At 38.2% G+C, this 17,769-nt stretch overlaps 2 protein-coding genes across 2 annotated transcripts; both read right to left on the minus strand.

Annotated features, from left to right (window-relative positions):
• Positions 1 to 3,870: 3,870 nt before the first annotated feature.
• LOC139136659 (apolipoprotein D-like) lies at positions 3,871 to 7,328 on the minus strand. The gene is made up of 2 exons (XM_070704439.1): positions 6,908 to 7,328; positions 3,871 to 5,382 (listed from the first exon to the last, which is right to left on the minus strand). Exons 1-2 carry the CDS (start codon positions 7,242 to 7,244, stop codon positions 5,099 to 5,101), a joined length of 621 nt encoding a protein of 206 aa, XP_070560540.1. The 5' UTR covers positions 7,245 to 7,328; the 3' UTR covers positions 3,871 to 5,098.
• Positions 7,329 to 9,044: 1,716 nt separating this feature from the next.
• LOC139136660 (apolipoprotein D-like) lies at positions 9,045 to 11,712 on the minus strand. Its single transcript, XM_070704440.1, has 2 exons — positions 11,278 to 11,712; positions 9,045 to 9,662 (listed from the first exon to the last, which is right to left on the minus strand). The coding sequence occupies exons 1-2, from the start codon at positions 11,621 to 11,623 to the stop codon at positions 9,400 to 9,402; spliced, it is 609 nt and encodes a 202-aa protein (XP_070560541.1). The 5' UTR covers positions 11,624 to 11,712; the 3' UTR covers positions 9,045 to 9,399.
• Between the last annotated feature and the right edge of the window lie 6,057 nt (positions 11,713 to 17,769).

Genomic DNA, 17,769 nt, shown 5'->3' on the forward strand with positions numbered 1-17,769 from the left:
AATTGAAATTCTTCATAATTATGACCAGAAATCACAGACCCTCGTCTATGCAGAAACCTAGGTGATACTCGTGATTGTGGGAAAACATTCAATAGTATCGAGTTACAACAAATTGCTAATCAAAGTAAGCTTGTTGATGCTACTTCCTAACATGGTTCATCCCTTCTAGTACCAGATTGATGGTAACATTTTAAGCCTATATATATATATATATATATATATATATATATATATATATATATATATATATATATATATATATATATATATATATATATTGTGTGTCTGTGTCTGTCTGTGTCTGTCTGTGTCTGTGTATGTATGTGTGTGTATTTATATCCCTGTATTCCGAACGAGTGTGGCTGCGTAGCGGACGAGTGATTCCCCGTGTAGCGGCCGTATCCCTCCGAGCCGCAGGCGAGGGGGATACGGCCGCTACACTGGAAATCATGTAAGCTTAAAGTCACTCAGGAAAATATCTGATAATGTTCTTTTTCGCCGTCCGAGGAGAGTTTTGCATTTTCTTCATTACAACCGGTCTGTCATCGACACCAGTAAAATTGATGATTACAACAACAAGATCTCAATTATAAGTCGATATGCATACAAACCATATTTTTAGACAAACGAACAATAACGCCAATTACATTTTACGAGGGTGTTTACGGAAGTCAGGACGAAAACAAGAACATGTGTCACAGTGACGTTTGAATATTAATTGTGACACTGATGTTTATGTTTGGATGTATCATTCTATCTTTATTCATGTCTATCGTATGATCAAAGCCACGCCTTAAAGATAACGTTTAAAGTCCCATAAAGTTACAACGAATAGAGGGTTGCTCAAGGATAGTTGTTCGAGGATAGTTGTTAGAAGATAGCTGCTTAAGAGAGAGAGAGGAACACAGCGGACCCAAGACATTTAGACTATGGGAGGAGCGTATCTTGGGCGATGGCAACTGTCAAGCTTGTCTACAGAGAAATAAAGTCTATTTACGTAGTACCAACGAACTCTGAACGTCTCGTGTAGTCAATACACTGAAGATCCCCAGGTACCTCTCAGCAGGCCAAGGCGAGTCTACGAGAGGAAACAAAACCCCTCTTGAAAAATCGAATAGTAACAATTTTCAGGGCAACCAGCCGGTGATTACTGTTTCTGTTCTATCATCTCAATCCTACTGTTTAGCGTTGTCTCTCTGCCTCTCTGCCTGTCTCTCTGTCTGTCTCTTTGTCAGTCTGCCTGCCTGCCTGGATGCCCGTTCGTTTTCTATTTCTACACTCCCCATCTCTCTTCAATATTCTAATGTCGAACTCGTGCAATTATTCGCTGTCAGATCCCCCATTCTGATTTTTAAAGGTCTATCACTGACTTCGATAACCGTACTTCAGACAACTACCATCAATAAGCTCCGGTTTATATGACTGATGTAATGACGTGAAGAATAAATTTGGATACTTTTCAACGGTGAACGTAGCTATCATTACGCATGAAGCAACTTCCATTTACTATATATGCTCTTATAGACGGAAGGGCTTTTACGTAAAACAAGCTAAAGACAATGTTATCAGGCAGCACACTCAACCGCCTTACATAGTCTTTACAATAAGTGGAAAGTCCTGAGTTTTCCCCAAACAAGTCAGACTTGAGAAAGTGATTAAATTGGTTGTATAAAAAAAGCTAATTTATCAGCTTTATGTTTCAACAAAAGTGTTCAGCTTGGCACAACTTTGAAAGAAGAACAAGAGACTAACACCATTTTTCATGTCAACCTAAAGTACTGAAAGAAACAGGGATTGCCTTCATCAAGGTTGACCTTTAAAGAATCGTCTATCCTTCCAAGGAGAGGAGGGAGAAGTGATTTTTTTTTATCAATCACTCGACAAACAACAATGGTTGGCAGATTTTGAAGTAATAGATAGGTTAACATTTACGAATAATAAAGGTAAAACAGGGCAAAGACCTTATTGCCGAGTAAGATCAGAATTAAAAATATGTACGTGGGTTTCGGGTGACATCATCTTCGAAAGGAATTACTAATGTTTTATTTCTCAATCGCCATCCCGGAAATAAAAGCAAAAAATTAAGTTGGTAAGTTCGTGCGTGATTTTTAAAGTTCTGAAAAACAGATTTTAGCAAGAATTTGTATAGCACAGAATTTGTCAATTTGACATCACTGCGTCAATGTGCTCCGAAGAATATAGGTTTGGTTCGCTGAATTCCGCAAGCAATTCATAAATATGTGAGAAATGCACGTACCCAAATCAGCACAAGGCACAAACTTATTAAGTACATTACAAATGTAATGTCAGCTGTTTCAAGAAAAGGTTGAAATTTCTTGCTGCACCAACATACTTTCGGTAAAATTCACCTTTAAATGCAAATGCCTTATACCACGCGTGCATTTTGTTATTAATTGTCTTTTCGATCATGTAACATTTTGTTGTTTCCTGATTTATAAATTAATGCACTGCCAACTGATACAATCGCTTTATTGTGTCGTGTATACTGTCTAGCTAGTGTTTCGACATGTCGCATTGGCCGGAACGTTGAAAGTTGTCTCATTCTCCGTGGAAATTAAGTTGTATCTTTGATGCATGCTGGTTGGTGTTGTTTTGTTTGAGAAAATAGTCGATGAATCCTGATATGTGAAAGGTTGGACTTGAGCATCCACTTATATCGAGTCACAATGCACTTCGAACTAATGGGTGGACAATTTGATATCCTCGGGGGAGGGGCTTTGAATATTAATTTTGGACTATTTTATTTCAATTGTGTGGACGCTAGTAACTTTTTTCACTCCCCCTTCCACAGGAATCTTTTTTTTGCACTTATCTCATGCTCTCAAAAGTGTTACACTCTCGACGCGCATACCACCTTTATGATGTTTGCATAAGTTCATCGATCTGTAATGAAATTTTCATGAAACGAAATCAAATTTTATCTTATATTTTGAGCTTACACTTATTACAGCCGCTATGCAGTGGATAGCAACAAGCATTTACTGCATAGGTTTCAAAAACTCGCATTGGGGATCATCGCAAGTAAAATTTCTCAGCATGAGGTCACTTCGGAAAAATCGTACCTTCTCTACGGTCGCAGGTTTACTTTTATACGTTACGTTCACTTCAACGATGATGTGGATCTGTTAAGACCTCAGACATGTCACTGATCTCTAATACGCCCAACAGTGTTGATCGCTCATTGGTCAGTTTGAAGATATTTTGTTGTTGTATGTCCGTCGTCTGTACCTATTTTAGTCCTTCTTCACATACATTCCGGAATTTCTGGATCTAAAACTTTGCATAAATGCTGGGTTTGGCCAATGTCCATCTCTTGACTGAGATTTTGACGCCGAATTTGGAGAAAAAACTCGTCGTCATAAAAAGACACGTAAATTTATACGACAAGGCTAATACCGACGACAGAGCTGTATAAACTTTGACCTACTTACCATCAAAAGAAACAAGATCGACACGTAGTGTCGAAAGGGTTTTCTTGTGGATGTACCTACGTGATTGGAACTGCGCCTGTCTGACTTTTCCATGTTGGATATCTAGATGCATCACATCACCACAGCTGCAACATTTACATTTTACGATGTAGGCCTACATTATGAAAAATATCGTTAAACTTTCATCAAATACCATCCTACTTTGTATGCAGTGTCTGTCGATCCCCTCTGTTCGAAGTAGGGTCATAGCGTCACCAATGATTGATAGCATAAGCAATAATGCGATACCGTATTAGTAGTGTGATCACATAGCTTGGCATGCAAAGCGCGGACAAAGTTTAAAAGAGAGATTGTATAGCCGCAGCGCTCGATAGACTGTGACACAGCTAAAGAAAGAAAATCTCATAAACAGGATAGGTAAGGACGACCTTAATTTCATGATCTTTATTCAGACATAAAAAGTACAATGAAAGAAACCCTTCTAGGCTTTATACGGTCTCTTCTATACCCTTTGCATTCAGTCGCTACTTTTTTAAAAAAAATATATATATATATGGTTTAGGCCAGAAGAAAAAGTAAATTGTTCACCGGAATCGCCGCGTCTACTTTGCCCGATTTGGAAATTTATTATTTTTTTATTTCGGCAAATTCACATTTCTGCACAAATACTTTAGTACAGCCGCTGGCGGCGCACTACACTTTGTTGGGTTTTCGCGGGCGGGGCAGTACTCTGAATGAGACTTCCGATGTGTCTGCACTGAGCTATGTCAGCACGTTGTTTCGACTTCTGAATTTTGCAAATCACGACACAAACTGGGTCAATTTTTGGCTGAAAATTCGGGACAGCGGTAAAGAGGCTAAGACATGGGGCCAAGTAAATTGAGATGCTAGCGTCTGGGAGGAGGTATTGAAGGACAATACTGAATTGTTGGATTTCAGTGATTTGCTGTGAATATCAGTTTTATTCTGAGAGCATGTTGAAATACTCAGAATATGTTGTGCAAACACCGACTGTATATCATGTAATTCCCTATATATTATTATTGAGGAATATAGTGTTGAATTCAATAACCAGTATCAGTGTATCTTGTCTGAGATATTTCTGGTTAGCCTAAAAGGGGAAAAATTATTTTGCGGCATCCCAGCAAAAATTCCGAGGAACCGCGGTTACCTTGAGCCTAAAACAAAATAAAAAAAATCGCTCACCACTCCTGAACCTTGGTCCAAAAAATCCGATGAACAAGATTTTTTTCTCTGACCTTAAAGATCAATAACAACTTTCTAAGGCAATAATTGTCACACAGAAAAGATCCGCTAAGATCAACACTGTGTTTTCTTAAATGTGAATAATAGGATATTTATGTTTCCGAAAAATAATGGTGACAGTATTTTAATATATCATACATTTTTCGGATTATGATAAACTGACAAAACTAAACAATATCAAGCTATCATGTTTTACAGTTTTCCGATAGTAAACAAAGACGGCTGTATATATTTGTTGCCAATTATATTTTCTTGATTTACGTGTCTGCAAAATATCTATCTGACCACTACAGCGTATTACTATCAGAAATGTGATCGAAATATTATTCCTGTGTATTACTGTGGCGTCATGAAGAAAACAGTAACTGTTACAACGCCTCCTAGGAAAAGATCAGATAATGCTCCTCTTCACGGTCCCAGGAGGGTTTTGCCTGTCCTTCGTCGCAACCGGTCTGGTTAGTAGACTGAAAGTAGTTGATATTGAGCCCCATATCTTCCAAATTAACCAACAACGAGTCCAGGACTATAGCATCAAGTGTACGCTCTCTGCTCAATATCCAGGCCAGCTCGGCTCTCACAATACCGAAGAAATCTTGACAAGAGTAGACGACGGAGAAGGTGTGATAATCAGTGCGAAGCACCCAATAATCACCAGCTGGTTGCCCTGATGAAAACAAACAAAGATCATGTTATAAGCTAATTGTATACAATGTAATTTCTTTTTGTCCTCCCCTCTCATTCACCCTCTAACTTGTTATATATCTGTCCATGTGTGCCCGGCCGTCCATCCCTATGCTCTCTCCTGCCTGCTCTCTCTGTCTCTATTACCCTGTCTGCCTGTCTGTCTGTCTGTCTGTCGCTCCCTTTCTTCCTCTCATTCTATGCTTATTAAATGCTGACCTTCAAAACGCGGTTTATTCACCACTTAGCTAAGTAAGATGTGATAAATTCACTTTTTTGTCCCATGATTTCGTAACTGACATGCAAATGAACATTTTTTTAATTTTTTTTCTGATAAAGTTTTGTTTCCGTGTAGTTTGGAAGAACAAAACCACCTAACATATGTTATGGCATGCGTAATCAGTCAGCAGACAAAATGAGCGTCAATTTTGCACTCACATCTCGAACAGATTGTAAGATGCTCGCTATAGGTCGCAGGACTAAAGTTACAACGGAAATGTCAACACAATATCTGCCAAATACATTGCATATGGACTGAGTGTTGTAACTAGGTGTAAACAATCTTGTCTCTCTGTTGTCTGAACGCCGCGTTGTCTCAACGTCAATTATTTTAGCTATTTTAGCAATCAGGCTCTTTTAATAGTGGAGTAGAAGAGTGACTGTTGACATTGACATATAGGCGGTGATAGATTCGTGAATTCACTGTGAAGGAATCATAGCAAGGACAATTGAGCCGCTGGAGCACTAGGCGCTGAAGACCGCTGAGACCGAATCGTGTTAAGGTAGAATGCACTCGGCGACAGGTAGGCTATGTGGACTCTCAAACTTTTACAAATCTTTTTCTGATCTACCACTTGTGGTGGTTCCTTTTGAAGCTCTTTGAGAAAGATAAACTTTCACCGTCTTAGTTTTTTTAGAAAATCAAAAATTGTATTTTTCTCCATAGACTTAACAAAGGGATGGCGGCCATTTTGAATTTGAAGTATTGGTAAAGTTGGATAATTTATTTCTGTAGTACCAAAATTTGCATGGTAACCCCCGATTTTTATTCTTGATTTTGAAAGTGAAGAGTTCAAAGATTCCTCAAGGAAAATTCGAGTGAAAGTTTAAGTCTTTCACTTCCGATGCACATACTACCTTAACTGGGACATTGCTTCCGCTGTTCAAGGACACGCGTGGGCAATGTCTTCTTTCAGTCAGGTCGTCTTAAGGGCATGACCCAATTTAAGGAAAAAGCCATTCACCTTCACCACAGCCAGTTGAGTAGAACAATTACAATGTAAAAATCATATTAAAAGTCATAGTATAGAATATCTCTTGACAGAATAGATCATGTTTCCAAATTGACAAAAAGTTACATAGACGTCACACTATTCAGTATAATTACTGTAGTCTGGATTTGTCAGCGTAAACACACACCTCGATGAGAACAACTTTTCATGACATTATATTCCCTTCCCGCCCTGAGGCTCTCCCATTGTAAAAGTGTTGAACGCCTTATTACTTACACCAGAAAAATCGGACTTTCAGTTTGGCCGGTTCATTTGGATCGGGTGCATATGCATCGCCAACGATCGACGTAGCCTCGCCAGTTTCGATGTCGATTCCCTCGTTGGTCACTCGGATGTGTCCTGTGTCTTCCAGCTCGTACGTCGCTTGTATGCATTTCTGTCCGCGTTCAAATCTTGCCGGGAATTTCTCGATCTCATACCATGTACCGAGGTATGCCGTTGTATTAAAATTTTGCTCAACGCTGAAGTCGGGACAGCGTCCCCAGTTGATGACTTGAGCGCCCACGAGTGAGCCAACAAACGTTAACAGAAAAACTTCGTAAAGGAACGCCATGACGAGGTGTCGATGACAAACAATCTAGCAGAAGTTCGCTGGGTCAACTCATTTCTTTACACTTATATCTAGGGAAATGGCGACTGTGCGCATGACAAGTATTGCCGCGCTCAGAAGATTTCGAACAATCAATGTTTGAGTTCATTGAAGGGCTTATGTGTAGCGTCTCGGAAGCTGTTATCCAATTTGTTGGCCGAATCTTACCGTTATAATTGAATAATACAAATAGACTTCCTAAGTTGTTATGAATAGTGACAATCAGATATACCTTGTGCAGAATTTTAAGTTGCAACAGTGAACTCCAATAGGCTTTGAAAGAATTTTTATGTAAAGATTTTGACACTGTGGTCGGTTGTCATCTGCAAAGAACAATCCAATATCATCAATTTTAACTTCAGTCTGCAAAATCTCCCCAAAAACCAATTCTGTTGTGAAACAGTAAGAATGACGCATCTTTTCTCGACCGGCTGGGATTAACATGACCACGATTAGGTTCTCAGACTGCCAATCTTGTAATATCAGCGTTATCAGTTTATAGTTTCGCATGGAAATGTACAATCAAAATATAACAAAGTCGATGAGGAATCTGAAATGTCATTGCGTAATTGTCGCCGAATAATTTCAGAACAATGCGACAGTATCATGTAGTGGAAAATAGCAAAACACAAAAAGTTCCCAATGTCGCTGTACGTCACAAGGTATGCATAATTTGAAAGAAATATCCCAAAACATCGGTCTAAGTGCGACCAAGTCAACATTTTATACAGATTTTCATTTAGTATAGTTTTTATCATATTTAACTACCACAAAGAATCGCTCAGAATTTCTGTTAAGTAGGTGTTAAGAAATATACCGTGGGGAAGTGTCTGTACGTGGGCATGCATGACATTTAAAACGAACCATTATGCAAATGATGAATAGGACAGCAAAAAATTACGACTGAAAACTGAATCAATATTCATATTCATGTGATTAATACAATTTCTTTAGTTTCTGTGCAGTGTAAAAAAATTATGTACATCCAATACAGTCAGGAATCAGATAGCAAGAGTATTTAGAGAGTAATTGCATTGTGTTGAAAATATTCCACTGCTATTAATAATTGTGTACCATCACATCAGTGTGTAACTTTCCATCTTGCAGTGATAAAAAGTAAGTTGTACAATTTATTTGACTAACCTTCATCAAAATGTTTTTTATAATTAAGGTAGCATTAATCGAAAACGAAAGATTTAAACTTTTACTCAAACTGTACACAAAGAATAATTCTACTATCCTCTTTCAAAATCACGAATAAAAGTTGTGGGTCACCTTGCAGATGTTGGTACTAGAGAAACAAATTACCCAAGGTTTACCGGTATATGAAATTCAAAATGGTTGCCATCCTCGTGTTGACTCTATGGAGAAAATTTAAATTTTCGATTTTTGAAAAAAACTAAAACGGTGAAAAATTTTCTTGCACCAGGATCTTTAAAGTGAGTCCCCTATAAGAGGTATATATAAGTATAAGAATTGTAAAAGTTTGGGAGTCTGAATATCTGTCCCCGAGGTGTATCCTACCTTAAATAATCTACTTTGAGCATTTTTGGTGACATGGACAAACGGATAAATCTTCACCAGGCAAAGAGTAAAGGTATCATGTTATGCGCCGTCTGCCATAAAATCAGATTAGATCACAGGTATTACTTCTTGCCTATGCGAGCCACGTGGTGCTAGAGGACTTATGGACTATATTAGTATAGAAATGTTTTGGTTTATCTTTTTGAGGACATGCATTAACAAGTAAAGTACAAAAACCGCTTAAATTGTTATATCTATTTAATGATATTAATCTGTAAATATACCAAATTTTCACAAATTATCCTATTGCTATATGTGAGTCGTTAAATTCAGGTGCCATTTTATAGCCTCTGACGTCATAACGTACTAAATGTTAAATTGCATACATTTCATTACAATTGAAATTTTTCATAATTTTGACCAGAAACCTACGTGATGCATGGGATTGTGAGAAAACATTGAATAATGTCGAGTTACAACACTGTAATTGCTAATCAAAATAAGGTTATTGATGCTTTTTCCTAACATGGTTAACGACTCTATGAAATGAGAAATCTAGTACTAAAATGGAATGACTTTATGAACTTAAAATCACTCAGGAAAAGATCAAATAATGTTCTTTTTCTTTTTCTTCGTCACAACCGGTCTGGTCAGTAGGCTGAAAGTAGCCTATGTCCAGTCCCATGCTTTGCAGGTCACTCAACAACTTGGCCAGGATTCGATCATCAAGAGTACGCGCTCTGCTTAATATCCAGGCAAACTCGACTCTCACAATACCCAAGAAATCTTGACAAGAGTAGACGATGGAATAGGTGTCATAATTAGTGTGAAGCACCCAGTAATCGCCGGCTGGTTGCCCTGAAAATATAAGATTTTGAAATTAGCCATAAGAGGATAATTTTTCTGTTCTACCATCTCAATCCTCCTGTATCGCGTTGTCTGTCTGCTTGTCTGCCTGTCTGTCTGTCTGTTTTTGTCTATCTATCTGTCTGTCTGTCAGTCTGTCTGTCAGTCTGCCTGCCTGGATGTCCGTTCGTTTCCCACTTCTACACTCCCAATCTCTCTCCAATATTCCAAAGTGGTTTGCTTGTGCAATTTTAGCTGTCAGATCCTCCTTTCTACTTCTAAAAGGTAACTACCATCAATAAGCTTCGAATTCGGTTTAAATGATTGATTTAATGCCGTGCTGGGTTGATTGGACAATGTTTTAATAGTGGTCGTAGCTGTAATCACGCATGAAGCAACTTCCATTTACTTATTATATATGCTCTGATAGACGGAAGGGCTTTTACATAAAACAAAGCTAAAGACAATGTTATCATGCAGCACGCTCAACCGCCTTACATAATATCTGAAAGTCCTGAGTTCCCCCAAGGAAGTCAGAGTTGAGAAGTGATTTGTCAGCTTTATGTCTCAACACACTGTTCAACTTGGCACAACTTTGAAAGATGAACAATTTAAGAGACTAACATCATTTGTCAATATCAACCAAAAGTACAGCAAGAACCAGGGATTGACTTTTTCAAGGTTGATCTTCAAGGCGTCGTCTATCCTTACAAGGAGGCGAATATTTCGCTTTCATTCACCTATAAATCTTTCTTACAGCGTGGTCTTAAAAAACTGCATAACATATAATTTTGTCTTCAAATATTATCCATATACAATGCAAATACGAAGAGAACGTCAATTTCGCACATCTGTCTTGTACACATCGTCAGAAGCACATAGCCCGGTCCTATACTGAGCGTGTCTTAGCATTGTCCACACAGCGTGCACATTGTTTGGCCATAAGGTCTATGGTTTGGCTAAGATAGGCGTAGCATAGTCTCACATAGCGGGGGGGGGGGGTCCTGCCCAAGTAGACACCGTTGGCTGTCGAAAGGTGGTGTATTACTCCGAAAGATTATCTTAATGTGGTCCTTTTATCACCAAAGGAAGAGAGTAATAGATAAACATCACGAAAGGATATACGAATGCAAGACAATTACATCATTAGAACAAATCCTGAAGCAAGCAACATAGCAACCAGTCGATATTGTGTCCCGTCACATGTGAATTTTACAGAAATCCTGCGTAAACCATACTGTCTGGAGTGGGCTGTTAGTGTTTCAGGGGCTGCGACACTGCTGGCCACTGTTATGCTGGGGAAGTGTTTGTTTCTTACTGTCTGGAGGGCATGACCCCACTTCAAGAAAAGGCCGTTCACCTCAAATACAGAAAGCAACATCTTAACAACAATAGCGACTTATAATCAGAGGCAAAGTCGTAGTTTAGGATTGTCTGTGGTGGTGAAAATCATGCATTGCTTGGATTAGATTTTAGACTTCACACTATTGACTAGAAGAAAACCATTGTAGTCTGGATTCGACAGTGTATGCACTTAACAAGAAGAACAAATTTTCAAGTCATTACATAAGCTTATATCCGTCCCTTCTCGCCCTTCCTGTGGTAACATATTTGAATATATACTTACACCAGAAAAACTTAACTTTCAGTTTGGCCGGTTCATTTGGATCGGGTGCATATGCATCGCCAACAATCGACGTAGCCTCGCCAGTTTCGATGTTGATTCCTTCGTTGGTCACTTGGATGTGACCTGTATCTTTCAGCTCGTACGTCGCTTGTATGCATTTCTGCCCGCGTTCAAAACTTGCAGGGAATTTCTCAATCTCATACCAAATACCGAGATACGCGGTCGTGTTGAAATTTCGCTGAACAGCGAAGTCAAAGCAGCGTCCCCAGTTGACGACTTGAGCGCCGACGGGTGATCCCATAATCGTCATCAGTAAGAACACGTACGTAAACCCAGTGAACGCCATGGTGAGGTGGGTGTTGTTGACAAGGAATCTCACTGAAGTTCATATGGTCAATAGATTTCTCTTTACCCAGCTAGTGAGATAGTGTGCGCATGACAAGTAACAGCTAGCTTTTGCATAAAAGCATAACAACACGTCTGCAGAAGATTTCAGACTACTGATGATTATACTCTCTGCCGCCCTCATCATGTCTTAAAAGAAATCTTTATAATAACAATTTTAAGTCGGCTGTCAACTTCCAACTTCCAGGCAAACACTTCTGTCATAACTCTGTACTTCTGCAATTAAGACTGACATGTTGTCCCGTAAATTTCGCTCCGAAACTATAGGGATAACGTTTCCTTTGTCGATATGCATCAGGCGAGGCACTAGGTATATGTATTGACACTAAACATCATTTAAAATCAACGTTATACATTGCTTTATTATATAGGAACGATCGATCTGATACCTATACACGTTTACAAAAAACTTCCATTACAGTTTATCTATAAAATGAAGAATGTCTTAAGTTAAACTCTTTCCGTGGTCATCAGTATAGTAAACTCGTAGTTCACGCTGTCGCGTTTTCGATAGTACGATAAAAGCATTTAGCACAAATTTTGGAATCTCTGAAAAAAATATGGACTTTCCTTTCAATTTCAAATTTTCTCACTTGATATTAATGTTACTATAACACTGAATATGATTGTACCATAACTTGCCAGTCATTGCACATCCCAAAAAATGTCATTTGAAAATTCATATTTACTAAGAAATTCAGCTTCAGTTGATATTACAAACAAAAATAGTAAGAAACCATGAAAATCTTTGTCTTTGTTTGACTGTTATCAGGCGTATTCGAACTAAGAATTGTAATTAAAGCGGTGCTTATTTCTAACCATCCGAAGTATTTTATCGTTTAGGGCGAGCAGAAAGCAATTCGCAAAGATTTCGATGGGCGATATATAGCTGACAACAGTAATTTGGCTTTTACTGTCGCCTGGGCCGAAAAATAATCTTTGTTGGCCAGCGTGGACTTCATTCAGGAGATGGAAGGGGAGTTCCTTTTAAATGTATTACCACAAAAAAAAACGATACATACTTGTAATCACTAATGAAACTTGAAACGAGAAGAACCAGGATGATCTTACTCTTCAGAAAATGTTCTAATGACACAATATTGATTCAAGTTTCCAGTTGCAATTTGTTGCTATCATAAGTGTCATATAGTGATAAATTTGCAATTAGATTGTCATTATCATGACCGTTAAAAGCAGTGCATTATCTCCAACAACAAGAGCAACAGCATTTTATCTTTAACAAAGAGAATTTGCAAAAGATCCGATTTTCTACATTCTTCAGATACTGAATTAGAGTGCTTTGAATATATTTGTAAAAAGATAACAAAGCAGTTATTCCATCTTTGAATTATATATTCATACAATGCAGAATTATGCAAAAGTTTCTCAATACCTCGCCACCGTGACCATTTTGGTGGTTCCGTCATTGGTTCTGTTCAACGAATATTGTATACCTAAGGAGCCACAAATACGCAAATGATTGTTATTTCTTAACAGTTTTATTTCAAGCATTTCACAACATCTCATGTTCTCTAGAATACGTTGAATTGACAGTCACTCATGACAAACACCTTGTTGTCACAACAAATAAAGATGGTACTGATGATATAACCTTTCATCTCTGCATCTTACTATGCCCCTTTGAAAGTGTTATATACATCATTCAGGATACATAAATTGGAACCATACTATCGTTCATCAAAAGTGGATTACGATATATTTCTAGATTTTTAATATTCTGTCAATTGAACATTTTCTGAAGGGTAAGAACATCCTGGTTCTCCTCGCTCGTTTCAAGTTTTTTAGTGATTACAAGTATGTATCGTTTCTTTTGGTAATACATTTACAAGGAATAAGTTGGTGACATTCTTTCTTGCCATTATATACCAGCATAACTTTGTCATGTAACGGGGATAAATTATAAGGTGTAGTAGCCTTTCTCAAAATAGTTGTATCACAAAAGAAACGATTTGGGGCATTTTAGAGACGTGTATAAAAACACTAAGCGAGAATTTTCAGTCCGCGACTGACAATGAAAAACGCCGTCTACCGTCAAATCAGACCACAGGTATAACTTGTTCAGCGTATCACGTGGCGAAGTAGGTCTCATCGACGATGGAAATTTGGTGGTTGGTTGTTGTATTTGGGGCATTCATTTACAAGTCGGTCAAATACACACAACTCTAAAGACATGATATATGAACATGTCATAGAATGATTGTTATCAAAATGGCTACATTATCATAAAATGTATTATTATACAATCATTATTATATTAATCATCATTGTCAATTTATGTGTTAACTGGCAAGATATATTTTTTCGCGAATTTGCTCTTTTAACAGATAGCCTATTTCAGCAATCAGAACCACGACTTTATGATTCAAATTCTCTGTTTCATTTCAACACATATCCAGCTAAAGGAGGGACTTTGATTTGAATAGGCAGTGGGTACACTTCTGAGTTCCAGCGAGCATACCAGTATATCTACAGGGTACGTCGCTTTTTGTACGGTAATGAACATTCTAACGTCGTCGTGCATTATTGAGCATTAGATATTAATTGCCTGTATGGGTATTTCAGACTTTATCGGGGTCTGACGCAGCAAGTTCCGACGGTCATATCCCGACGAGAAATCTGGGAAAAGTATTCCAGCTAACAATATACTCAGATTCATGCAAAGGCGACTGTTGCTTCTTCCGAGCAAACTGTATTTACATTTTAGAATACAATACATGCACCAGGAACTGATTGTTACCTTGTTTAGTATAAAACTTTTAGGGCTCTCCCTTTTCTTGCAACAGAGCCGTATAATATTACGATTTTAGCATGCGGAGCAGGAATCGGCACAGCGTGGGATATCGTTATCCGCGACAACTGCTGTTAGTGTTCAATTATCATTCAAGTTGGGGGAGGAGTGTATATATATATATATATATATATATATATATATATATATATATATATATATATATATATATATATATATATATATATATATATATACACGCTGCTGTCGAGATTCTATAGTAGGTTCATTACTATCTTGTTTAGGCTATGTCAGTTTTCCTGGGATCAGCACAGTTTATAGTTCATGAGTGACATTATCTGGGTCTACGTGTTCACTTCATTTGTATTGGGATCTTTGTTCGGTCAACGAACTTCACGTGACGATTTATTATAATAAATTTGAACAAATCATTCAAAATATGAAAAAAATCCTGGTCGAAATAATGTAGCAATGTGTAGGCAAAGATCAAAATATATACTGTATTATTTCAATTACACACTGGGAGATCACATTGAACGCAATATAGAAATGAACGGTACTGTACAGCAATCACCTAGGCATTTCAATCCTGGGTGTTCTGGATGTGATATATCACTGTCATCGTTTTATACTGTTTATAAATGGTTTAAACATTGGTATCTGTTTTCCGATTGTCTCTTATTCCCCAATACTTCTGATATAATTTATTTTAACGTTTTATCTCTTCTTCCCTTTGGTCAGCAGATTCGAACCTCATTTATGGAATTGTGTACAGAATTAACCACCTTGGTTGGCTCACCTATGAACACATTCCACTTTCACTTACTAACATCCATTTCCCTGTAGAAAAAAATGAACAAATCCTATCATCAAAATTATAATGTAAGTCAATGTGAGGCATTGGTTTGTGTACCGATCACTATCAGAGGATGGTGAGTTCGAGACCCACTAAATCCAGAGTAACGGACTCACTGTTAGAGGACGCTGAGTTTGAGACTCAAGCAAGGTGTTATACCCTTGAGCAAGGCACTTTACTTTTCAGTACTCCATTGGGTTATTGGTACCCCATCCATTAATTGGGCGTTCGCCCGGCGTTGGATAATGTATAAAACAAAAAATGTAGGGCTAAGACGCCACTCCTTCGGCGTAAGGGAGAATCAAAAGCAACGAAAAGTCTTTTACTAGAGGACACAATATTTCAGCCAAGTCAAAGCGTCCACTGCTCCGCGATAGTATCAGTGAAAAAAGAATATACAGTATGTTTATGCATTTAATAACAGGTTACAATACAAACACATATTTTCCTTATGCGCCCTATTCCAAAATTAATACTAATTAGTTATAGAAAAACAAAGTTAAGGACAGTTTACATTTATATTCAATCTGTGTATTCTGTTCTGGAGCAGCAGTATAGTTAACTTTAACAAACAGCAAAAAGGTGAACTACTTACAAATATTGGGTATCCGTTTTACATACTGGCTTGAGCTGTTTCTTGCCCTATCTCATCCACAGACAGCCTGTGACCAATCATTTCCATGCTGTTTGCAAGACAAGCCTTTTCATAACTTGAAAGGCAAGAAATTCATAAGACAGATTGTACAAGTATGCGGACAGAAATGAATTCATCGCAGAGAATGAAAATATGTGGTGAATCAACTGTGTTTTCAAGAATATTTCTGTACACTTAAATAAGGCTTTTGACACAAAGAACATTTTAAATAGAGTGAAGCTCTTTTTGTCTTGTGAAAAATAGTCCCAACCCTTTATAGTTTTCAAATTAGAGATGACCCTGTCCTTTTTTGTTCTGGCCCACCCTTGCCCGGCCAGAATAATTGGACATTCCTCTAATTGGACCACCTAGTCTAAGTTTGGCCAAATGTGACGGATATCACGATTTGAACTAATTTGGGTAATTGGATAGTGAAGTAATGCCGGTTTAATCTGCAAATGTAAGCCCACCCGCTTTCTTTTTAAGTTTCACACCTGTTTTTGGAATAATTTGTAATATTGTAAAATTCACCTAATAGAGTAACACTTTTGAGAAATTTGAACAATATGAACGCTCAATTCTCCCAAAATGGTCTCAATCGTCTTCAGATGATCTATTTTGATGTGTGACGTGATCGAACAGCTTCAAAGGGCCAAAAAACTTGTCAAGGGGGACAGAACCCTAACATTGATCAATCACTCGACAAACAACAATGGTTGGCAGATTTTCAAGTCATAGATAGGTTAACGTTTTTGAATATTAAAGGTGAAACAGGGCAAAGACCTTATTGCCGAGTAAGATCAAAATTGAAAATATATACGTGGGTTTCGGGTGACATCATCTTCGAAAAGAATTACTAAGGCCAAGAAAAATAAAAAGTTTGTTTCTCATCCTGGACACATACATACGTAGGTAGGTATAGGTAGGTAGGTAGGTAAATATGTATGTATGTATGTATGTATGTATGTATGTATGTATGTATGTATGTATGTATGTATGTATGTATGTATGTATGTATGTATGTATGTATGTATGTATGTATGTATGATTGTATGTACTTACGTACGTACGGACGGACGGACGGACAGATGGATGGATGGATGGATGGATGGACGGACGGACGGACGGACGGACGGATGGATGGATGGATGTGCATGCATCCTGAGAATATTTACTCCCTTAGAGCATCAAGCGAATAGCGGTCTCACCGTAGAGATGGTACATATCAAAGGCAAATCACTGTACTGTGGCGATTCTGGTCCACGCGATTCCGTTCGTTTTAGATCCATCTTGAATCTCAATGTTCGACAAGTTCTCTACAATCACATCATGAACCAGTTATTGTTTTGTTGAAATTACAGAAAAGGAAACTTGAGTCTTTCGGGTCACACCCATTTCCATACGGAGACAGCATGTAGACAGGCTCCGAGGCCCTAGAACAGCTAGATCACCTAGGCTGACGTTAAATCTACCACACAGAAGTGTCTGTGATTCGACAAAAGACGTGCTGGTGCCGTGACATCGGGTCACCTGCATGCTGAAGGTGCGCCTGCTGCACTCCCGGCAACGGTCTGGCAATATCGTTCCCGCATTGAGCTATAGATGACCCTCTTTAGGGTCTATGATCCGACACAGAGTGCGTTGTACGATAAAGAAAACCTGCGCTAAAATTATTCGAGCGTTCGTTTGTTAGAAAGCGGCAAACGATTATCGACTCCATGATAGTATCGCTGAAAGACTAACGTTGTGGATTTACTGGCTCCCCTGTTGCTCGTCGCAGAACCCAGTGAAGTTCTCGGGGATTGTATTTTTTCGCAAAATTTCACA

The sequence above is a fragment of the Ptychodera flava genome, chromosome 7, assembly GCF_041260155.1.
Source record: "Ptychodera flava strain L36383 chromosome 7, AS_Pfla_20210202, whole genome shotgun sequence".
Classification (NCBI taxonomy): Eukaryota; Metazoa; Hemichordata; class Enteropneusta; family Ptychoderidae; genus Ptychodera; species Ptychodera flava.